Source organism: Schistocerca gregaria, chromosome 4 (genome assembly GCF_023897955.1).
Source record: "Schistocerca gregaria isolate iqSchGreg1 chromosome 4, iqSchGreg1.2, whole genome shotgun sequence".
Lineage (NCBI taxonomy): Eukaryota > Metazoa > Arthropoda > Insecta > Orthoptera > Acrididae > Schistocerca > Schistocerca gregaria.
The window spans coordinates 706,491,011-706,513,173 of record NC_064923.1 but is presented as its reverse complement, the minus strand read 5'-3'; the positions used below and the strand labels follow the sequence as shown (position 1 = coordinate 706,513,173).

Here is a 22,163-nt window from a genome sequence, read left to right as displayed (position 1 = left end):
GAGACTTCCATTACTTAATGTTAAAGAGTCCACGTTGGCTTTCAAAAACAGGGAATGTTGCAGAATACTTCTGTTCGACGCATGCTGAGTTCTCGGTAGTGTCTGGCACTGTGCACTCATATGTAAGCTATTCACTCCTGTACTGCCAGCACCGTTTGTGAAGTTGTCGGATGATTGCCTTATTGGCCGCAGAGTTGGTGTCAGAAACATACAAGCGGGTGTGGCTCTGAGCACGATGGGACTTAACATCTGTGGTCATCAGTCCCCTAGAACTTAGAACTACTTAAACCTAACTAACCTAAGGACAGCACACACATCCATGCCCGAGGCAGGATTCGAACCTGCGACCGTAGCGGTCACGCGGTTCCAGACTGAAGCGCCTAGAACCGCACGGCCACATCGGCCGCAAGCGGGTGTGACCCAAGGATTAGTGATCAGTCCTGTTTTATACAGTGCCTGTACAGCGGATCTACTAACATTTCCTTGAATCAGCAGATACGTCTATGCCGATAACATGGTGCTCATTACCAGAAGTTGATGGCCACAAGCAACACAGAGAAGACTTCAAGACGCCTGCAATGACACAGAGCAGGGGGCAACAGACTGGCGTATCGGCTTCAATGCAGCACCTCGCGGGATTAGCCGAGCGGTCTTAGGCGCTGCAGTCATGGACTGTGCGGCTGATCCCGGCGGACGTTGGAGTCCTCCCTCGGGCATGGGTGTGTGTGTTTGTCCTTAGGATAATTTAGGTTAAGTAGTATGTACGCTTAGGGACTGATGACCTTAGCAGTTAAGTCCCACAGGATTTCACACACATTGTTTTCAATGCATCTCGAGTCAGGCGCTACGCCTCACTAAGAAAAGTGCCACAGCCATAGCGAACGTTACTTCCCGTGATACGACAATTCAGTCGACGAACACAACCCGACATCTCAGTATCACACTAGACCGCCAGATGACATCGATGAACCCATTAATGACATCTGCTAGAAGACATTTGCCGCGCTGGGGGACTATACTCATTGCTCCATGAGAAGTCCCGTCTCTCCATCGAATTCCGCAGCTACATACGCCCACTAATGGATTACGAGTGCCCAGTTTGCGGAACTGCAGCGAACTTCCACACTGATATAATGCAGCGACGACAAAACAAGGCACTCAGAAGAGATTACCATGTGCATTGGAACTTTCCTCCTACTATCTACTCGAGGCAGCGGAAGAGAAACTTGCGCTCAGTAGATACCAAGAGCACGCCAAGAAACTCTTAGGGAAGGTGAGAAGCTCTGTCAGGATTTTATTTGCAGCCTTGGGCAGAGAAACGGGGACACTGATCGCTACAAGCGGCCGGTGGTGCTACTAGACCGGCAGCCCCACGCTGCTGTGAGGCGACTGCAAAATAAACACGAAGTTCAACAAAGATATCACACGCATCACAATAGCGGGCAATACCCTCAGTATAATCCTTCACCACCTCCACTAGATATGTAACTCTGGAGCGAATACGCTGGGATGCTGCCCATGCCTCCAGCACGTTGGCTGACTTTCGTCGCTTATACCAGGTTTGACGATAGTTTACTAGTTGCTACTCATCGAACAGATCATGCATTTTTCCGCGATGTGACTCTGTTTATTGGTTCTATAACAACGGTACGTTGTGTTTCACAAGCTTATCTATTTTACATTTATTTTAACAAACCCATTTTACTTCTGTTTTTTTTTCTTCGTAATTTTCTTACATATGTACTTTCTGTAGGACACTAACGGCAGATTCTTATTTTGACGTTGGCTTGTCAATGATCTGAGCGTATTTCACTTCTGAAGATGACATTTTAAAATTTTGAAACCGGTAAAATGAACTAAATAAACTTTTTTGTGCAGCTGACGACTGACTTTTTATGTTTGTTGATATAATTTGCAGCTGTTGAGATACAGCTATGAACAGATTCATAAAATTTTAATGTCTATGAATACGGATAAATGGTTCGCGGATGCAGTGCAGTCAAGTATACCAGTTTTCTTGTCTGCGCCGACCTGGATGCGAAGTACATTCGGTAATGAACGAGTGAGCGAATTAGGTAGCCGTTTACGGAGGCATGTCGCAGACGAAGGACGAATCGAACTCCGCTTCTAATTTTCAGCTATTAAAAATGGCAACGTCTTTTACCGCTAGTCCTTCAAGACACGAAACTCCCTTGTTTTCGCTCTCCGTTTGTTACTTTCTTCACCCGAGCCCCGGTGTGCCGCTTGGAGTGGCCGCGCAGTTTAAGGCGCCATGCCACGGATTGTGGGGCCCCTCCCGCCGGAGGTTCGAGTCCTCCCTCGGACATGGGTGTATGTGTTGTTCTTAGCATAAGTTAGTTTAAGGTAGTTTAAGTAGTGTGTAAGTCTAGGGACCGATGAACTCAGCAGTTTGGTCCCTTAGGAATTCACACACAGGTGTCGTACTTGCCATCCGATTTCAGAAGTAGAACGAACATTAATCACGCCCTCGAGGAATTCCCTACCCGACACTGACTACAGTAAGCCACACATCTATACGGATGGCTATAAAAGTAACGATATTTACCAAATGTTTGCACGGACGCCTGAATCGTATATCTACATGGCGGGGTTACTGGCCATCAAGGAGGCTATTTATTATGACAGACGAACATTCCGGACTCCCAGAGTGTGTTGATAAACAGACTAACAGATATGTCTTGGATGTCTTGAAGGCCATAATAGACGCGCATACATTGGACATTGACGTCTGCTCACTTAGGATAAAAGGACATCAAGGCATTCTTCACATCTCGCTAAGTGGAGCATTACGGAAGATCATTTCCATCTAACATCAGTTTCTTATACAAATATCATCTCGACGGTCAAAAAACCTGCTTATTACGACTGGAATTGTGAACAGCACATATCCTAGCACTATAAGGGCAGCCACCTGGCGGTCGTACAACGGAACGCCTCTTCTCGGCCGTTGGTGACCTCGGCGAAGCATAGTAGACATCAAGTGACCTCTCTCATCCGCATGAGGCTGGGGCACGGATGTTACGCCGCCCACCTACACCGGTTGAAAATGACCGCTTCTGGGCATTGTCATCAGGCCACAACGGCGATGTCGGATCTGAACCACTTCATTTTAGTGTGTTCCAAGTACCCGACCTGCTTTACTTCACCGGTATAACTTGCTCGCTAACTCTATAAAAGACGCTGGAATCCATCTTAGACCTTTACAATGTGTCGACCTTGTCCTCCAATGGAACCAGCCGGTTTAGGAAACTGGACGTCTGTTTATGTTGTACTTTCCACTGAGAACTTGTCTTTGTAAACGTCGCCGTAGGTCAGATTTCAGTTATAAGTTACTGTGAACACAATTCTCCGCTGAATCGTAATTTTGTGTTTTTTAGTTTGTATAACGACTTAATTTTGTATAAAGAGCTAGTTGTGTTTCCCAAGAACGATATTTTCTGAATCCGTGCTGACTATATGTCAATAAATTGTTTTCTTCGAGGTACTTCATAATGTTCGAATACAGTATATGTTCTAAAACCCTACTGCAAATCGACGTTAGTGATACAGTCCTGTAATTCAGCTGATTACTCCTACTTCCCTTTTTGGGTATTGGTGTGACTTGAGCAATTTACCAGTCTTTAGGTACGTATCTTTCTGTGAACGAGTGGTTGTATATAATTGCTAAATATGCAGCTATTTTATCAGCATACTCTGATGGGAACCTGACTGGTATATAATCTGGACCGGAGGCCTTGCCTTTATTAAGTGATTTAAGCTGAAACTTCCTGGCAGATTAAAACTGTGTGCCGGACCGAGACTCGAAATCGGGGCCTTTGCCTTTCGCGGGCAAGTGCTCTAGCATCTGAGCTACCGAAGCACGACTCACTCCCGGTACTCACAGCTTTACTTCTGCCAGTATCTCGTCTCCTACCTTCCAAACTTTGCAGAAGCTCTCCTGCGAACCTTGCAGAACTAGCACTCCTGAAATAAAGGACACTGCGGAGACATGGTAGCTCAGATGGTAGAGCACTTGCCCACGAAAGGCAAAGGTCTCGAGTTCGAGTCTCGGTCGAGCACAGCACACAGTTTTAATCTGCCAGGAAGTTTCATATCAGCGCACACTCCGCTGCAGAGTGAAAATCTCATTCTGATTTAAGCTGCTTTGTTACACCGAGGATATCTACTTCTATGTTTCTCGTCTTGGCAGTTGTTCTTGATCGGAATTCAGGAATATTTACGTCGTCTTCTTTGGTGAAGGAATTCATATGGTAAGTGCTTCCTCGTGAAATCGGATGAATGTTTTTGAAAGACCCTGTATTGCGCGGTGTTCCTTTCGTACTGCGGTTTGCCTATTGGTGCACTTGTGAATCACGGCCACAAAGTGACCAGACAGGTGGGTAGCCCGGTGCTGCGCCAGAAGCATCGCATTGCACAGCGACCGGCAGTCCGCGGACATCCGACCCGGCGATGGTCACTCTCGCCGCGCGCCGCGCTCCGAAAAACACGCGCTCTCGGCCGTGCTCTCCTCTGCTCTCCTCTCGTATTGTTGTCGGGCGGTGAGCGGCCCGCAAAAAGGCGAGCGGCGAGAGGCGCCGGCTGACGCCCCGTGGGGGTGGAGGCGGCGGCGGCGGCGGGGGCGGAGCCGCTATAAAGATGGGGCACGCGCCGGCCTGCGCACACACCTCGCAGCAGCCACGCAGTACGCACGCCTCACCACAAGACATGCGGCTCGCCACGTTTGTGAGTACCAGTCTCCACGCTCCCGGGTGTTTCTCTAGCCGCAACTAGAGTTGCGTTCTACCAAAACTTCGGTTCACCAGTTTTGCTACACTACACAAATGATCTAATAATGTCGTAAATGTTGTTGTTATTGTTGTTGTCTTCAGTACTGAGACAGGTTTGATGCAGCTCTCCATGCTACTCTATCCTCTGCAAGCTTCTTCATCTCCCAGTACTGACAGCAACCTACATCCTTCTGAATCTGCTTAGTGTATTCATCTCTTGGCCTCCCTCTACGATTTTTACCCTCCACGCTGCCCTCCAACGCCAAATTTGTGATCCCTTGATGCCTCATGACATGACCTAGCAACCGGTCCCTTCTTCTTGTCAAGTTGTACCACAAGCTCCTCTTCTCCCCAACTCTATTCAATACCTCCTCATTAGTTACGTGATCTACCCACCTAATCATCAGCATTCTTCTGTAGCACCACATTTCGGAAGCTTCAATTCTCTTCTTCTCCAAACTATTTATCGTCCATGTTTCACTTCCATACATGGCTACACTCCATACAAATACTTTCAGAAGCGACTTCCTGACACTTAAATCTATACTCGATGTTAACAAATTTCTCTTCTTCAGAAACGCTTTCCTTGCCATTGCCTGTATTCACCTGACCAAAAGTCTTGTTCCTCCTGCCACCGAACTTCACTAATTCCCACTATATCTAACTTCAACCTATCCATTTCCCTGTTTAAATTTTCTAACCTACCTGCCCGATTAAGGAATCTGACATTCCATGCTCCGATCCGTAGAACGCCAGTTTTCTTTCTCCTGATAACGACGTCCTCCTGAGTAGCCCCCGCCCGGAGATCCGAATGGGGGACTATTTGACCTCCGGAATATTTTACCCAACAGGACGCCATCATCATTTAACCATACAGTAAAGCTGCATGCCCTCGGGAAAAATTACGGCTGTAGTTTCCCCTTGCTTTCAGCCGTTCGAAGTACCAGCATAGCACGGCCGTTTTGGTTAGTGTTGCAAGGCCAGATCAGTCAATCATCCAGACTGTTTCCCCTGCAACTACTGAAAAGGCTGCTGCCCCTCTTCAGGAACCACACGTTTGTCTGGCCTCTCAACAGATACCCCTCTGTTGTGGTCGCAACTACGGTACGGCCATCTGTATCGCTGAGGCACGCAAGACTCCCCACCAACGGCAAGATCCATGGTTCATTGGGTTAGGGTAGTAAATGTAAGGATTACCATTATCACTGCTAGAAAAGGAAGGGAAAGAAACATAAATGAATGTGTAAGACAGGAGCTGGGAGCCGACAACTTCTCTTTGTCTTTTTAGTTTGTTTTGCATATAATTAGAGCTGCACATTATTCATCGTTCGTTGGTTGTTCACTTTATACTCTTACAGAATATAAGCTGCATTTCATAAGTAATAAAAATTAGTCGATCTTGTAACTTCTGCGCCTTTAAGTAGCCAAAACAGTTACTTTTTCTACAAGTACATTTTACATGTACAAACATAAAAAATAAATGATTGTTGTTGTTGTTTTGTGCTCAGTAGAACGTTCTTTATCATGATCAACGACAAGATGTTCCTGATATTCATAGACACGAAAACTTTTATATAAGTTTGACGAAGTTTTGTAGCGACGTTTGATATATTTTCGTTTTGCATTTTCTTATTTGCAATTATGTTGAAGTAATTGCGTTTTCTAGTGCCGTTTGAGAAATCTGTATTATTTTCAATTATTTTTACTACAACTTTCCTTTGTTTCACGTTAACAATCAAGCGTTTTTCGAATAAAACCTAAATTAAACATCGACAATTTCAGTTTTCCTATAGATACTGTTTACATCTACATCTACATCTACATGGTTACTGTGCAATTCACACTTAAGTGCCTGGCACAGGGTTCATCGAACCACTTTCGTACTACTGCTCTACCATTCCACTCTCGAATGACGCGTGGGAAAAAGGTACACCTAAATCTTTCCGTTCAAGCTCTGATTTCTCTTATTTTATTATTTCTCCCTACGTTGGTGGGTGTCAACAAACTATTTACGCATTCGGAAGATGGAGTTGCTGATTGAAATTTCGTAAATAGATCCCGCCGCAAAGAAAACCACCTTTGTTTCGGTGACTCCCACCCCAACTCGCATATCATATCAGTGACACTCTCACCCCTATTGCGCGATAACACGAAGCGAGCTGCCCATCTTTGCACTTTTTTTATGTCCTCCGTCAATCCTACCTGGTAAGGATCCTATACCGCGCAGCAATATTCCAGCAGAGGACGGACAAGTGTAATGTAGGCTGTCTCTTTAGTGGGTTTGTCGCATCTTCTAAGTGTTCTGCCAACAAAGTGCATTCTTTGTTTCGCCTTCCCCACAATATTTTTTATATGGCCTTTCCAATTTCAGTTGCTCGTAATTGTAGTTCCTAGGTATTTAGTAGAAAGGGCCTACGACACTACCTTGCGGAACGCCTGATATCACTTCTGTTCTACTCGATTATTTACCGTCTATCACTACGAACTGTTACTTCTCTGAGAGGAAATCGCGAATGCAGTCACACAACTGATACGATACTCTATATGCGAGCAATTTGATTAATAGTCGCATGTGAGGAACGGTATCAAAAGGCTTCTGGAAATCTAGGAATATAGAAACGATCTGAGATCCCTTGTCGACAGCCCTCATTACTTCATTGGAATAAAGAGCTATTTGTGTTGCACAAGAACGATATTTTATGACTCCGTGTTGGTTACGTATCAATAAGTCATTTTATTCAAGGTGATTCATAATGTCAGAGTACAGTATATGCTCCAAAATCCTACTGCAAATTGAGGTCAGTGATATTCTTAAGTAAAAGGCAGGAGGATAACTACGCAAAAGAAAAAAAAAAAGATTCATTTATGTACCCTTATTCAGTTTGTAGCCTGTTCACCGCTTTCGGTTCCTAGGGGAATCTAGTAGTACACTGATGGCGTACGTAAAGAAAGCTATCGTTATGAGGTAACATCCTAGGTATGTAACACATCCAACGTAAAGTGGATACGATCTTAAGTGACCAAACCTACTAGGAAAACTACCGCAGTCTACACTTACTTATGGTAGTTTACGGTAGTTTTACAACTATAGCTGCAGTTGATGCAGCTTTCCAGACGCTACTAGTACAGTTTCGTTATTTTTTGAACTGTCTCTTGGATAAATTTGCTGCATGTATGTCTGAAAGAACAGACACTGTTGACGATACACAACTGTACGAAATACTTCGAAATTAATTTGCTGAATGCGGTATCTTTGGCATCAGCTGTATTAGGTAGATGTCTGCCACCAAATATTGACATAACGAACATTTTTTGCCAGACAGGGAGTCGAACCCGAATTTCCTTTATCTTCAACAGTGCCCGTTCATTCATACTATACGGGCACGCGATGATAACAGCATTGGTCTCGATTCCTCGTTGGCTCATTCTCCTTGTTGCGGGAATCCAAGTAATGTTGCGAGACTTAAATGATGAATTTAATGGACTATGATGAAATATTGTAGACAGTGTGACAGACGGAAGTTTGCGTCGGTCCGCGGAGCCGAAGTGGTTAAGGCGACCGACCGCGATGAGCTGGAAGTCCGGTTTCGATTTCCGGTCCGGCGCAAATTTTCGTGTCACGAGCTATACCCAGTAAAGCTGATGCCAAGGAATTCGCGGTAAGCGAATTAACTCCGAAGTCTAGAATAAATGTTAAGCGAATTTATTCGACGATTTCCTCTACTTCCTCTTCCTGTTTCACTCGCAAGTGGAGCGAGGGAAAATCGACTATCTATGTGCCTGCCTAGGAGCCCCAGTTTCCCTTATCTTCTCTCCGCGGTCCGTAAGTGAAATGTATGTTGGCTGCAGTAGAATCGTTCTGCAGTCAGTCGAAAAGACATATTCTATAAATTTTCCCAATAGTTTCGGCTTCGTAGAGGCTGCAGCGCAATATGATATTTTAATGAATAGTTGATTCCTGTTAGTTGGTTAGAGTTTATTATTCGTTCGTACTCTGTGCTTATTTCGGCGTTATGCAATTTTCTAGTACAACGTACAGTCACTATACATAGTATACATGTCGTCAAGTAGATGGTAATTTACATAGAATATGTACAAAGGTGTACTTACGTTAAGTTGTTCATAACGTATGTACATACAGCAGCTCTGTCTTGACGCTATTTTCTGGCTGTCTTGTATTGTGAAAAACTATGTAATTTTGGCAATATTTGAAAGCTGTTTCTATATTGACAGCCTTACAGCTTGATCCAGAGATGTTGTATGAAACAGTGTGCACGTACAGCATCTCTGGGTCAAGTTGCAAGGCTGTCAATGTAGAAGCAGCTGTCAAATATTACAAAAAATCCGCAATCATTTAAAATATAAGACAGCAAGAAAATTACGAGCGTACACAAATCCAGTATATAGCTAAATACGTTATAACTTAATGTAAGTAAAACTTTATCAAATTAATAAGCTGTCAAAATAGAAACAACTGTCAAATCATATGAAGACACACAATTGTTCGTAATATCAGACACTAGGAAAAGAGCGACCAGTCGCAGATGCAGTATATAAATGAAAAACTTAACATAAGTATACCTTTGTAAACTACCATCTAATTGATTGTACTCTGTGTAATTATTGCAGGTTGTACTAGAACCTGGCAATAACGCGAAATAAGCTTATAATACGATAGAATAATACACTATAAGCAGGTAACAGGAATGAACTATTAATTTCTTAATAGCGTTTCGCGAAAAGACGTCGGCTTCCCTGCAGCGATTTCCGTTTGAAATATCGAAGCATCTCCGCAACACTCGCTTGTTGATCGAACCTAACAGTAACAAATCTAGCAGCACATCTCTCAATTGCTTCGCTATATTCCTGTAATCCGATCTGATACGAATTCCTCACTCTAACAGTACTCAAGAATGGCTCTATTCGTCATCTCCTCCATTGATGAGCTACATTTTGCCAAAGTTCTCGAAATAAACCGAAGTCTACTATTTGCCTTCCCTATTACCGATCTTAACTTGATCATGCCATTTCGTAGCTTTGCAACGTTATTTAATCTTCGTGACTGTGACAAGCAGTACACCACCAATTATTTGAACTTTACACGGTTGTTTTTGCTACTCATCTGTATTAACCTACATTTTTTCACGTTTAGAGCAAGCGAATAGGTCGCATGGTACTTTATTTTGTTGGCAGAATTTTTTTTATGGAAACGTTACGAAGTCACGGATCCTCAATATACTGTCCGAAATTATGTCGATATCTGTAACGGAGCATTATTACCAGCAGTGTTGATTCAATTATTTCTTCGTTATTATAATATTTTATTTCTGCTTTCTTCCACCATGAAATGCTGGCTGCTATTACGTCTAAAGATGTTGCTGAACATTTTGATCTCAACGGTATCTTTGAAGACAGAATCCCAGTAGGTAGATGAATGGGATAAGATTTCTTTTTATCAAAAGAATCGTGTGTTTATCAGGCTGTGTTCAGCAACATCAAATTTGTATACGTCGTTATATTTGATGTGGCATCAATGCTCTGTGCAGATTTCTGAAATCATACGTATGAATTGACTATGTGAGTGTAGTATCATTAACGTTGGTCAGTCATAGTTCCTCAGAAAACATATCTCGATAAACTGCATTTACCAGATGTGTGGATGCAGGGTGATAAGTGTAAAGAATGTTAGCTTGAATATTTTGCCGTTTATGGAAGTGTTAGACCTTTCTCTGTCATCAATATTGAAGAATTTCAAAAGCAGTCTTTTGCCCAGCTGAATGTATACTCTCGGCCTCCTATGGAGGTAAGAGTACCCAAACAACGAGTTTGTACTCCCTCTCTTATTGCGTCTGTCTTAAGAATAAAATGCATTTGTATTAACAACTATAAGTATGTTGGTACTTAAATCAAGGAGTGGTGTATAAATTCTTGGCATACACAAATACTCTTACATTTTCCCCTGAATTTCATACCTTGACCAGAAATTTCCTCACAAATTGAACTTAGTTAACTTAATTAGTAACTCAGCTGTAATCAGTGAGTGCGCTATTTTATTAGCAGAGAAGATCGCTCAGCCTTCCATATGGGGAGAAACCGCTTCTAATGTGAAGAGAAGGTGTTTACGCAGTGAAGCGCGTTTAGTCATTTTTAACATGACTAGAACCTGTGTTAAGGAGTCAGCAGAAAATAAAATGTTATTTAATATGAGCATTCAATATCAGGAAGCTGTAACGATGGGTTATTTGAAAATGGAACGCCAAAATAAACGACATGGTTACTGGAATCACTGAGGAAGAACGTAAAGAATGTCGCCAGGAATTGTAATGTTCCCCCGAGTGTTGGCGGATTTCATGACTGTGTGTTTTCGCGCAGTAGCGCTGAGATGATTTCATAGCTGCTTAATAGACACTGCGATTACAATGAAATTAATATCTCTGCAATTGTATTATCTATGTAATTTTAAGTGAACCAGGACGGGCACCTTTTGTTCTCTCGCTTTCTAGTCAGCCATTGTCTGGTACGGTCAAAAAATTATTGCTTGCTCAATGTTATGTAGAGGTTTTGTTATTTGTGCTTATTTTGCATAATAATAACTATTTAATTTCATTGTGTTTGTTATTACGGCTAATCATACCATTTTTCTCAGTTTTCTTCATTAATTTGATATTTGAATGTCTCTTACTTTGTGTGGGGATGTGTGTTAGTGAATGATCGCGTACTGACGGCACCAATCAGTGCAATACGTTTGGTTTACTTTCAGAATCACAAGTTTCATTTTTCAGAAAACAAAGTCTGATAGTTTTTAGGCGTATATCACGTCCCAAAATTATATGCGCCAACAGACAATCCCTTTAGAGGAGCCTAGCTAAAAAAATCATTATGGTGGTATTTAAACTTCAATTTAAAAAAATACATTTACATTATTTTTCAAGTATGTAGTTTTTCTTGGTTTAATTGAAGATTCAATTAGCCAAAGTCAGAATAATATAAAATTAAATAATAAATTCAAAACCAAATAGTAAAAATAAAAAATAATAATACATTAAAAACCACCATTAAAATAGCGACTGTGACGTTATAGAAAGTTTCGAAAAGTATATATTCTGACAAACGTTAAGGACTTTCATATCAATTAAAAAGTGCAAATATTAAAAGAAATTCCTTTGAAACGTTCCCTTAGAAAAATTTATACATGACTGTGCTTAACCTGACACACAATATTTTTAGCACAACGCAATCTGACTTTCAATAATCCTTACAAAAGAATGGCCCTGACTAACATTAACCTATAGCTTTCACAAATCACTTACCTCACCAAAAATCTTGGTTACTCGAACTACTGCAATACAGCGAGCGCCACTACTGCCAGCTAAATAAAAGATTCAAACTACGGAAGGCACTAACTACTGATAGGCACAGTTAGCAAATGAAAGATTTTAATAGAGAACAAACAATGTATTTACCTTAATAGTCATAATATATATAGCAGTTCATGACATCAATTCTTACAAATTTCAAAACTCCGGCATCTCTCTCTCCACGTCCACCACTGCTGGCGGCTCACCTCCAACTGCGCAACGCTACGCGCTGTTAGCATCCAGCTGCCGCTGCCCAACACTACAATGGCAGACAACAATGCAAACCAGCCACAGGCTGCACACGGCACAGCCAGTGATTTTTATACAGAGCGCTACGTGGCGTCGGCGTTACCAATAAAAAAACCTAAACATCCTACATACACCTTTTGCTGCAAATATCAAACATTAATTTTCCACGTTAGAAAGATGTTTTGCACAAGACCCTGCGCGAAATGAGTTTTACTTGATTATATCTGACAATAAACAGGAAGAGGCCTTTTTAAGGTCCCGTACCTCAATAGGTAATAACGGAACGCTTGTAAGATCTGTTTCTTGTCCGTTGGTGCGTCCGCCTGCCTGTTAAGTCCCCGTTTTCTGGGGAGTGGATAGATGTATCAAGCTGAAATTTATGCCGAACACTAGGTGTAAAAAATTAAGCTTCTAGGCATTGCAGTCAAAGGATACGGCCATTTAGGTCACATATTTTGAAGTTCGCAAACTCATTCATCAAAACCTATATGATACTTCCCTTTGATCTAGAATCATGACTTTTAGCCATTAGCAAGGTTTCACAGTGTAAATACAAGAAAAAATGAGAAAATTTTTAATCTGGAATTATATCCCATAAAAATATTTTTTTGGTGTTTGTTGTCTGTCTATCCACGTGTTAAGACCTTTTTTCTCATGAATGGATGGAGACATCAAGTTGAAATGTATTTCACTTACGTTTAGGGTCCTTTGGCGGTGTAAAAAGTTTAAGTTTCTAAGTCAATGCAATCAGTAGATATGAAAATTTTATGATACTCGCAAACTCACTCATAAAAATCTATAGGGCATTTACAGTTGATGTAGAATCATAAAATTTGCCAATGAGTAAGGTTTCACAATAAGTCTAAAGGAAAAAAATCAGAAAACTGTTAATTTTGTAATTAAATCACACAAAAATATTTTTTACCAGTACAAAAGTACACTGCATTCGTAACCCATCAGAAATCTCAGGAACTACTGTAGGGAATTTGATCTGATTTTCAGTAGTAGGTAGAGTGATTCGTAAGCAAGATTTGTATATATAATTTATAAATATTTCGCACTAATTCGCTGAGCAACGATGAACTGAAATCCCCTGCCCTTTGGCAACGATGCCTTTCCCATCCAGCGGTGATAGGCGTAAGGCTGCCAAACTACCGCGATGCGCCGACGATAACACCACTGGTCCTTTAAACAGTTTTCATTCTAAATTCAGAATTTCCCTGACACTCTATGCCTATGACATGTACAGCATCTACAATATTTTACATCTACATGACTACTCTGCAATTCACATTTAAGTGCTTGGCAGAGGGTTCATCGAACCACAATCATACTATCTCTCTACTATTCCACTCCCGAACAGCGAGCGGGAAAAACGAACACCTAAAACTTTCTGTTCGAGCTCTGATTTCTCTTATTTTATTTTGATGATCATTCCTACCTATGTAGGTTGGGCTCAACAAAATATTTTCGCATTCGGAAGAGAAAGTTGGTGACTGAAATTTCGTAAAAAGCTCTCGCCGCGACGAAAAACGTCTATGCTGTAATGACTTCCATCCCAACTCGTGTATCATATCTGCCACACTCTCTCCTCTATAACGCGATAATACAAAACGAGCTGCCCTTCTTTGCACCCTCTCGATGTCCTCCGTCAATCCCACCTGGTAAGGATCCCACACCGCGCAGCAATATTCTAACAGAGGACGAACGAGTGTAGTGTAAGCTGTCTCTTTAGTGGACTTGTTGCATCTTCTAAGTGTCCTGCCAATGAAACGCAACCTTTGGCTCGCCTTCCCGACAATATTATCTATGTGGTCCTTCCAACTGAAGTTGTTCGTAATTTTAACACCCAGGTACTTAGTTGAATTGACAGCCTTGAGAATTGTACTGTTTATCGAGTAATCGAATTCCAACGGAGTTCTTTTGGAACTCATGTGGATCATCTCACACTTTTCGTTATTTAGCGTCAACTGCCACCTGACACACCATACAGCAATCTTTTCTAAATCGCTTTGCAGCTGATACTGGTCTTCGGATGACCTTACTAGACGGTAAATTACAGCATCATCTGCGAACAACCTAAGAGAACTGCTCAGATTGTCACCCAGGTCATTTATATAGATCAGGAACAGTAGAGGTCCCAGGACGCTTCCCTGGGGAACACCTGATATCACTTCAGTTTTACTCGATGATTTGCCGTCTATTACTACGAACTGCGACCTTCCTGACAGGAAATCACGAATCCAGTCGCACAACTGAGACGATACCCCATAGCTCCGCAGCTTGATTAGAAGTCGCTTGTGAGGAACGGTGTCAAAAGCTTTCCGGAAATCTAGAAATACGGAATCAACTTGAGATCCCCTGTCGATAGCGACCATTACTTCGTGCGAATAAAGAGCTAGCTGCGTTGCACAAGAGCGATGTTTTCTGAAGCCAAAGTATAGTGGCGATTGATGTAGGACTGGAAAATAATGGCTCTGAGCACTATGGGGCTTAACTGCTGAGGTCATCAGTCCCCTAGAACATAGAACTACTTAAACCTACCTAACCTTAGGACATCACACATATCCATGCCCGAGGCAGGATTCGAACCTGCGACCGTAGGCAGGACTGCATTTCCATTGTTTGGGATGAGGTTCCGATATCCGATAAAATATCCGCTGAAGCGTTTAACAGATCTGTTTGACATTTGCGTAACAAGAATAGGTCTGTGACCGGTTGTACCATTTCCTTCTGTGCAGACTGCCGTCAAATCTTAGCAGTAATCGCAACAGGAACGAGAGCAGCAAAGGCAATAAATTTCTAAACGCCAATTAGCATAGCACGTTAATATAATTCCAAAATTAATAAAATAAATGGAAAAGTACAATAGCGAATGCGAAATGACACAAAAATTTCAGCATAAAATTAGACCATTCTCGAAAGTCTTTGGATTCCCGGAAGCGATACCTTCCCATTATCGATATCAATAACTCACAAAAATCGTCGAGATCCTTAATTCCTGGGATGGACGGTCTATTTATATATAGATAACTAAGTTTGTATGGAACTCTCGTAGTGGGAGTTCTACTCGTCTGTTTTTCTTTTTTTTTTGTTATTTAAAACAAATACTAACTCACTGCCAATTGGCTGCTATACGCCCACTGGGGATTGCCAACGAACACCGCACAAAAACGGTTATATGGTTCCATTTGTCAACATGTTTTGTGTTTCCACATTGACAAACGTTGCCTGATAATAGCCAAGGAGGTGTAACTGGCCAATTGTCGATGAAATAAAGTATTTGCTTCAGATAAAACAATATCCCCATGCAGAGAAATGCGTTCATTCGAGAAAAATAAACTAAGTTTTCTGCTAGTAATTGATGTAACTGATTAGCGGTAAAGGTGCTTGAGTAAACAGGGAAATTTGCAGAAGGATACATTTGCTGTAGTTACGTAAGTCACAACTTCTGCCAGTCAAACGAGTTTTGTTCGTATTTTAGTGTATTTCAATCTATAGTGTGTGCGTGAATTCCTAAGGTACCAAACTGCTGAGGTCATCGGCCCCTAGACTTACACAATACTTAAAGTAATTTATGTTAGGAACAACACACACACACACCCATGCCCGAGGGAGGACTCGAACCTCCGGCGGCAGAGGCCACGTAATCGGCACGCCTCAAGCCACGCGGTCACTCCGCGCGGCCAAACTATAGTGTTATTATTTGTAACAAGAGCATCACAGAGTGTATTTCGTATACCGTAAAATATTTATTGAAAAATAAACAGTCCCTACACGTCTTTCCGTATATCGCCCCTGATTAAATACCCTCGCCACGGAAGTGCCAAGATAATCTCCTGGTGGAACAGCCTGATCGTGATCATTGCGACGTAGCTGACCAAGGGCCTTGCGAGCTCGCTTTCTCACTTCTACCTTGGCACCAGCCTGTTTAGTACGTGATTATTTTCAAGACGGGTGAAAGGAAAAAGGCTTTAAATAGGAGAGAAACAGATGTCACTGCCCGGGGCGTAGTGCGGCTCGCTTGAGCGTTTCTAGGATGCGGCGGTAGGAGGCAGCACTTCACGGCGTTCTGCATGTAGCGCAGAATTGGTCTGTTACCTCCAAATCACTGTGGTCCAGGTTCTGTTGTGCCTAATACATCTTTGTCCCTGCAAGTTGTTGTTCTGGATTTCTTTTCAGTGGTCTAACGTTAGGATATCAGCTCACTTAGAAAAGAAACTACATAGCCTAGCGTGTAGGCAGGGCCAGTTTAAGGTCACATATGTCCGGTAGCTCTGATGTATGTTGCGAAACACCCTACTAACGAACCACTTCCACCATTCACAGAACAACAGTGAACTCGGAAGAACCACTCTCGGAAGCTGTGGCAACGAACCAGAAACTCGGCCTACCGCCGACAGCTACACAGGCTCGAAAAGAATCTTAGGCTCAGATTATTGGAATGGTGCACGTAAAAGTGGGAAGACACCTCCTACTCCAGATAAAAGATGAATGGAAACTAGTTAAAGAACCGACCCAACTCCAGTAACACCAATCCAAAACCCGCAGGGACTAACCGCAGACACAACTGACCAAAACGGAAACATTTGCAACAACCTTCGAACAGCAGACAATATAACTGAGGGAACCATTACACGTAGCCCAGAGAGAGTACGAATATACCGCTAACTAGCTTGTGAACCGGAGTATGGCAACAGACGACAGATCGCGCCCATGACTCACCACGCCAAGTCAGGTAATAACGGTAATCAAGAAACTACAGGCGAGTAAGACGCCAGGCATTGACAAAATAAACGGACTCCTCGTGGAGAACTTGCCAAGAAAACCGCTCGTGCTGTTAACCAGATCTTGAAACAGTTGCGGCCCGCCACGAATTCCTCTTCTGTGCTAATCTCTTCATCTCAAAGTAGTAGTTGCAACCTACGTCCCCAATTATTTGCTGGATGTATTCCAACCTCTGTCTTGCTCTACAGTTTTTACCCTCTACAGCTCCGTCTAGTACCATGGAAGTCACTCCCTCACGTCTTAAAATGTGTTCTATCATCCTGTCCCTTCTCCTTATCAGTGTTTTCCACATGTTCCTTTCCTTTCCGATTTTGTGCAGAACCTCCTCATTCCTTACCTTAACAGTCCACCTAATTTTCGTCTGTAGCACCACATCTCAAAAGCTTCGATATTCTTCTGGTCCGGTTTTCCCACAGTCCATGTTTCACTACCATACAATGGTGTACTCTAGACGTACACTCTCAGAAAGTTGTTCCTCAAATTGAGGCCGATATTTGATGTTAGTAGACTTCTATTGGCAAGGATTGTCCTTTTTGCCACGGCTATTCTGCTTTTGATGTCCTCCTTGCTCCGTCCGTCACTGCTTATTTTACTGCCTAGGTAACATAGTTCCTTAACTTCATCTACTTCGTGACTATCAATCCTGATATTATGTTTCTCGATGTTCCTATTTCTACTACTTCTCATTACCTTCGTCTTTCTTCTATTTACACTCAGTCCACAATCTGTACTCGTTAGACTGTGAAACGTCCCCTTAGAAAAATTGTGCAAGACAGTGCTTAAGCTGACACACAATATCTTTTAGCGCAACGATATCTGACTTTCAATAATCCCTACGAAAGAATGGCCCTATACCTTCCACAAATCACTTACCTCACAAAAATCTTCGTTACTCGAACTACTGCAATACAGCGTGCGCCACTACTGCCAGCTAAATAAAAGATTCAAACTACTGAAGGCACTAACTACTGATAGGCACAGTTAGCAAATGAAAGATTTTCATAGAGAACAAACAATGTATTTACCTTAATAGTGTTCAAAAGTCATAATATATATAGCAGTTCATGATATCCATTCTTACAAATGTACTGTCTCTGATGGACACACGTCCAGATCATCCGCTCTCAAAAATCCGCCATCTCTCTCCCCACATCCACCACTGCTGGCTGCTCACCTCCAACTGCGCAACGCTACGCGCTGTTAACATCCAGCTGCCCAACACTACAATGGCAGACAACAATGCAAACTAACCACAGACTGCGCCCAGCACAGCCAGTGATTTTTCATACAGAGCGCTATGTGGCGTTACCAATAAGTAAACCTAAATAGCCTACTTACAACTGTTGATTACGTTCAGCAGATCATGTAATTCTTCTTCACTTTCACTCAAGATAGTAATATCGTCAGCGAATCGTATCAATGATATCCTTTCACCTTGTATTTCAATTCCACTTCTGAACCTTTGTTTGATTTCCATCATTGCTTCCTCGATGTACAGATTGAACAGTAGGGGTGAAAGTCTACATCCTTGTCTTACACCCTTTTTAATACGTGCACGTCGTTCTTGGTCGTCCACTCTTATTATTCCCTCTTGGCTGTTGTACATATTGTATATGACCCGCCTCTCCCTATGGATTACCCCCACTTTTTTCAGAATTTCTGGCATCTTTCATCATTTTACATTGTCGAACGCTTTTTCCAGCTAGACAAATCCTATGAACATGTATTGATTTTTCTTTAGTCTTGCATCCATCATTAACCGCAACGTCAGAATTGCCTCTCTCCTGCCTTTACCTTTCCTAAAGCCAAACAGATCGTTAACTAGCACATCCTAATTTTTCTTTTCCAGTCTTCGGTATATTATTCTTGCAACAACTTGGATGCATGATCTGTTAAGCTGATTGTGTGATGTCAGCTCTTGCCGTCTTCGGAATTGTGTGGATGAAGCTTTTCCGAAAGTCGGATGGTATGTCGCCAGGCTCATACATTCTACACACCAACGTGAATAGTCGTTTTGTTGCCACTTCCCCCAATAACTTTAGAAATTATGATGGAATGTTATCTATCCCTTCTGCCTTATTTGATCTCAAGTCCTCCAAAGCTCTTTTAAATTCTGATTCTACCACTGGATCCCCTGTTTCTTCTTCTGTCACATCAGACAAATCTTCCCCCTCTTAGAGGCCTTCAATGTACTGTTTCTACCTATCCGCTCTGTCCTGTGCATTTAACAGTGGAATTCCCGTTGGACTCTTAATGTTGTCACCCTTGCTTCGAAGGCATTGGCGGCCGAAGTCTTCCGGCATAGGAAGTCACCCTCATTCTGCCAACGGCCTTGTCAAAGAGGGCGGAGGAGCGGACAAAGGTTCAGGGCACTCTCTTGTCCTTGGGTGGGAAACTGCCCCTAAGGGCGGAAGAATCAACGGCATGAGGATGCAGAAGGCAATGGAGATCACTGCATTAAAGACACGTAACGTGTATCCACAGGACATATGGCCTGTAATTGAAGAAATGTCATTATGATCTCCCCATTGGCAAAAGATTCCGGAATAGTCCCCCATTCGGATCTCCGGGAGGGGAGTGGCAAGGGGGAGATGACAGTGTGAAAAAGACTGAATAATCAAAGAAAGCATGACGTTCTACGAGTCGGGGCGTGCGTGGAATGTCAGAAGCTTCAACGTGGTACGGAAACTAGAAAATCTGAAAAGAGAAATGCAAAGGCTTAATCTAGATACAGTAGGGGGTCAGTGAAGTGAAATGGAAAGAAGACAAGTACTTCTGGTCAGATGAGTATGGGGTAATATCAACAGCATCAGAAAATGGTATAACGTGAGTAGGATTCGTTATGAATAGGAAGGTAGGGCAGAGAGTGTGTTACTGTGACATGGTTGTTCTTATCAAAATCGACAGCAAACACCGACAACGATGGTTCAGGTATACATGCCGACGTCGCAAGCTGAAGATGAAGAGATAGAGAAAGTGTACGAGGATACTGAAAGAGTAATACAGTATGTAAAGGGGGATGAATATCTAATAGTCATGGGGGACTGGAATGCAGTTGTAGGGGAAGGAGTAGAAGAAAAGGTTACAGGAGAATATGGGCTTGGGACAAGGAGTGAGGGAGGAGAAAGACTAAATGAGTTCTGTAAGACGTTTCAGCTAGTAATAGCAAATACTGTGTTCAGAAAGCACAAGAGGAGGAGGTTTATTTGGAAAAGGCCGTGTGATACAGGAAGATTTCAGTTATATTTCATCATTGTCAGACAGAGGTTCCGAAATCAATACTGGATTCTAAAATGTACCCAGGAGCAGATACAGACTCATATCATAATATAGTGGTGATGGAGTGTAGGCTGAAGTTTAACACATTAGTCAGGAATATTTAATCGTGTTTTTTTGAAGATATTATCATTAATTTAAACGCCGATGCTATTCACTTTGAGTTTTGAGGATTTTATTACCACTGTAAAAAACATTAGTCACAACATTAAAATTGCCTCTCGTAACTCCATGCATAAAAGAAAGATAAAACTACTGTTCGAAAATGCAGATAGTGTTCGTGGTTGTTCCCAATAAGAAAACCGTCGACGCGACGAGATGGAAATGCAATAATGTGTCAGACTGTGGAGAGCAGTGTAGTCTCGATTAGACTCTAGGTAACTCCAAGCCTCAGTTTGTTTTTTGGCAAGCTCCCGCATCTATCTAAGTAATGGTGCGTTGTATAAGCGTTTCCGTCTCAGTTCAATTCAAAGAGGAACAATAAAAAATGAAGTCAGCAACATAACAATAGTAAACAGGTGGCAGATGTACCAAAAAGTAATGATCACTCTGGAAACCAGTACTGCAGTGATTCTGCTTGCCATGGATCAGAGTCCTTGGTAGGTTTCCGGAGGTCTGTGTCACCGGATGTCCAAGCATACGTCACCGGTTACTGTAGACTACTACTTATCTATGGGGGCAGAGATGGCGCCTGATAGCATCCCAGATGTGTGCAAGCAGTTTCAGGTCAGGCAGATATGATGGCCGAGACATCAATGTGAGATCACTAACACGTTCCTCAAACCACTACAGTATGATTCTGGCCTTGTGACACGGACAGTTACTCTGCTGGAAGATGCCGTCACCATCGAGGAAGACATCAAGGACGAATGGGAGCGCAGATGGTGCGTAATGGTATTCATGCGTTGCACAGTTCTGATGGCGCCTTCGATTACAGCTACAGGTCCACTGAAACCCAGGTAAATGTTGCCCACAGCGTAATACTGCGACCAATAGCTTGTCTTTGTAGCGTGGCGTCTGTTTAGGCCAGCCGCTAGCATGGGCAACAGTATATCGGGACACAGCTATCCACATAGTGTAACAGGTAAAGTGGTTCACTCGACCTACCAACACGCTTTCTTTGATCCACTGTCCACTCTCGATGATACTGTATCCACTGCAGTCGTACTGGGTCAACTTGTCAACACGTAGGGGTCGTATCGTGCGGAGCCCCATCTACAACAACAAGCGCTGAACAGCGTGCTCCTAACACTTGTGTCTACATCAGCATTGTACTCTGTCGTCAGGTCTCCCATATATCATCGTCTATAGTGATTTACAGGAGGGCGCGTGACGTCCAACACCCTGTCGCCTAATCGTGATTTTACCGTTCTTCAACCACTTTCCGTAGACGTTCATGACAGCACCACGCGAGCAGCCGACAAGGTTCACTTTTTCCGAAAGCCCATTCCCAGACGACGGGCAAGAGCCATCTGGGCTTTGTCGAAGTCCCTTGTGTCCTCGGATTCCCCCATTTGCGGCCTGTATCGTCGCTAAAATGATTCCACATTCGTCTCTGTCTCTGTTCCACTCATATACATTCCTTAATGCGTCACATACCCGCTCTCTGCCGGTGCTTAGTAGTCATAACGACGTCTTGAGGTGTCATTTATTCTGCCGGATATCGGAGTTGTCCATACACAGTGTTTCGACAACGTGAGTCCTT

The 22,163-nt window shown here is 42.7% G+C and overlaps 1 protein-coding gene across 1 annotated transcript in view; it reads left to right on the top strand.

The window, feature by feature from the left end:
• Nucleotides 1-4,687: 4,687 nt before the first annotated feature.
• LOC126266684 (uncharacterized) overlaps nucleotides 4,688-22,163 on the top strand; it is a 62,615-nt gene continuing 45,139 nt past the window's right edge. The window contains exon 1 of the mRNA XM_049971109.1: nucleotides 4,688-4,743. Within this exon, the coding sequence (XP_049827066.1) occupies nucleotides 4,726-4,743 (18 nt within the window). The 5' untranslated portion in view covers nucleotides 4,688-4,725. The remainder of the gene's footprint in view (nucleotides 4,744-22,163) is intronic.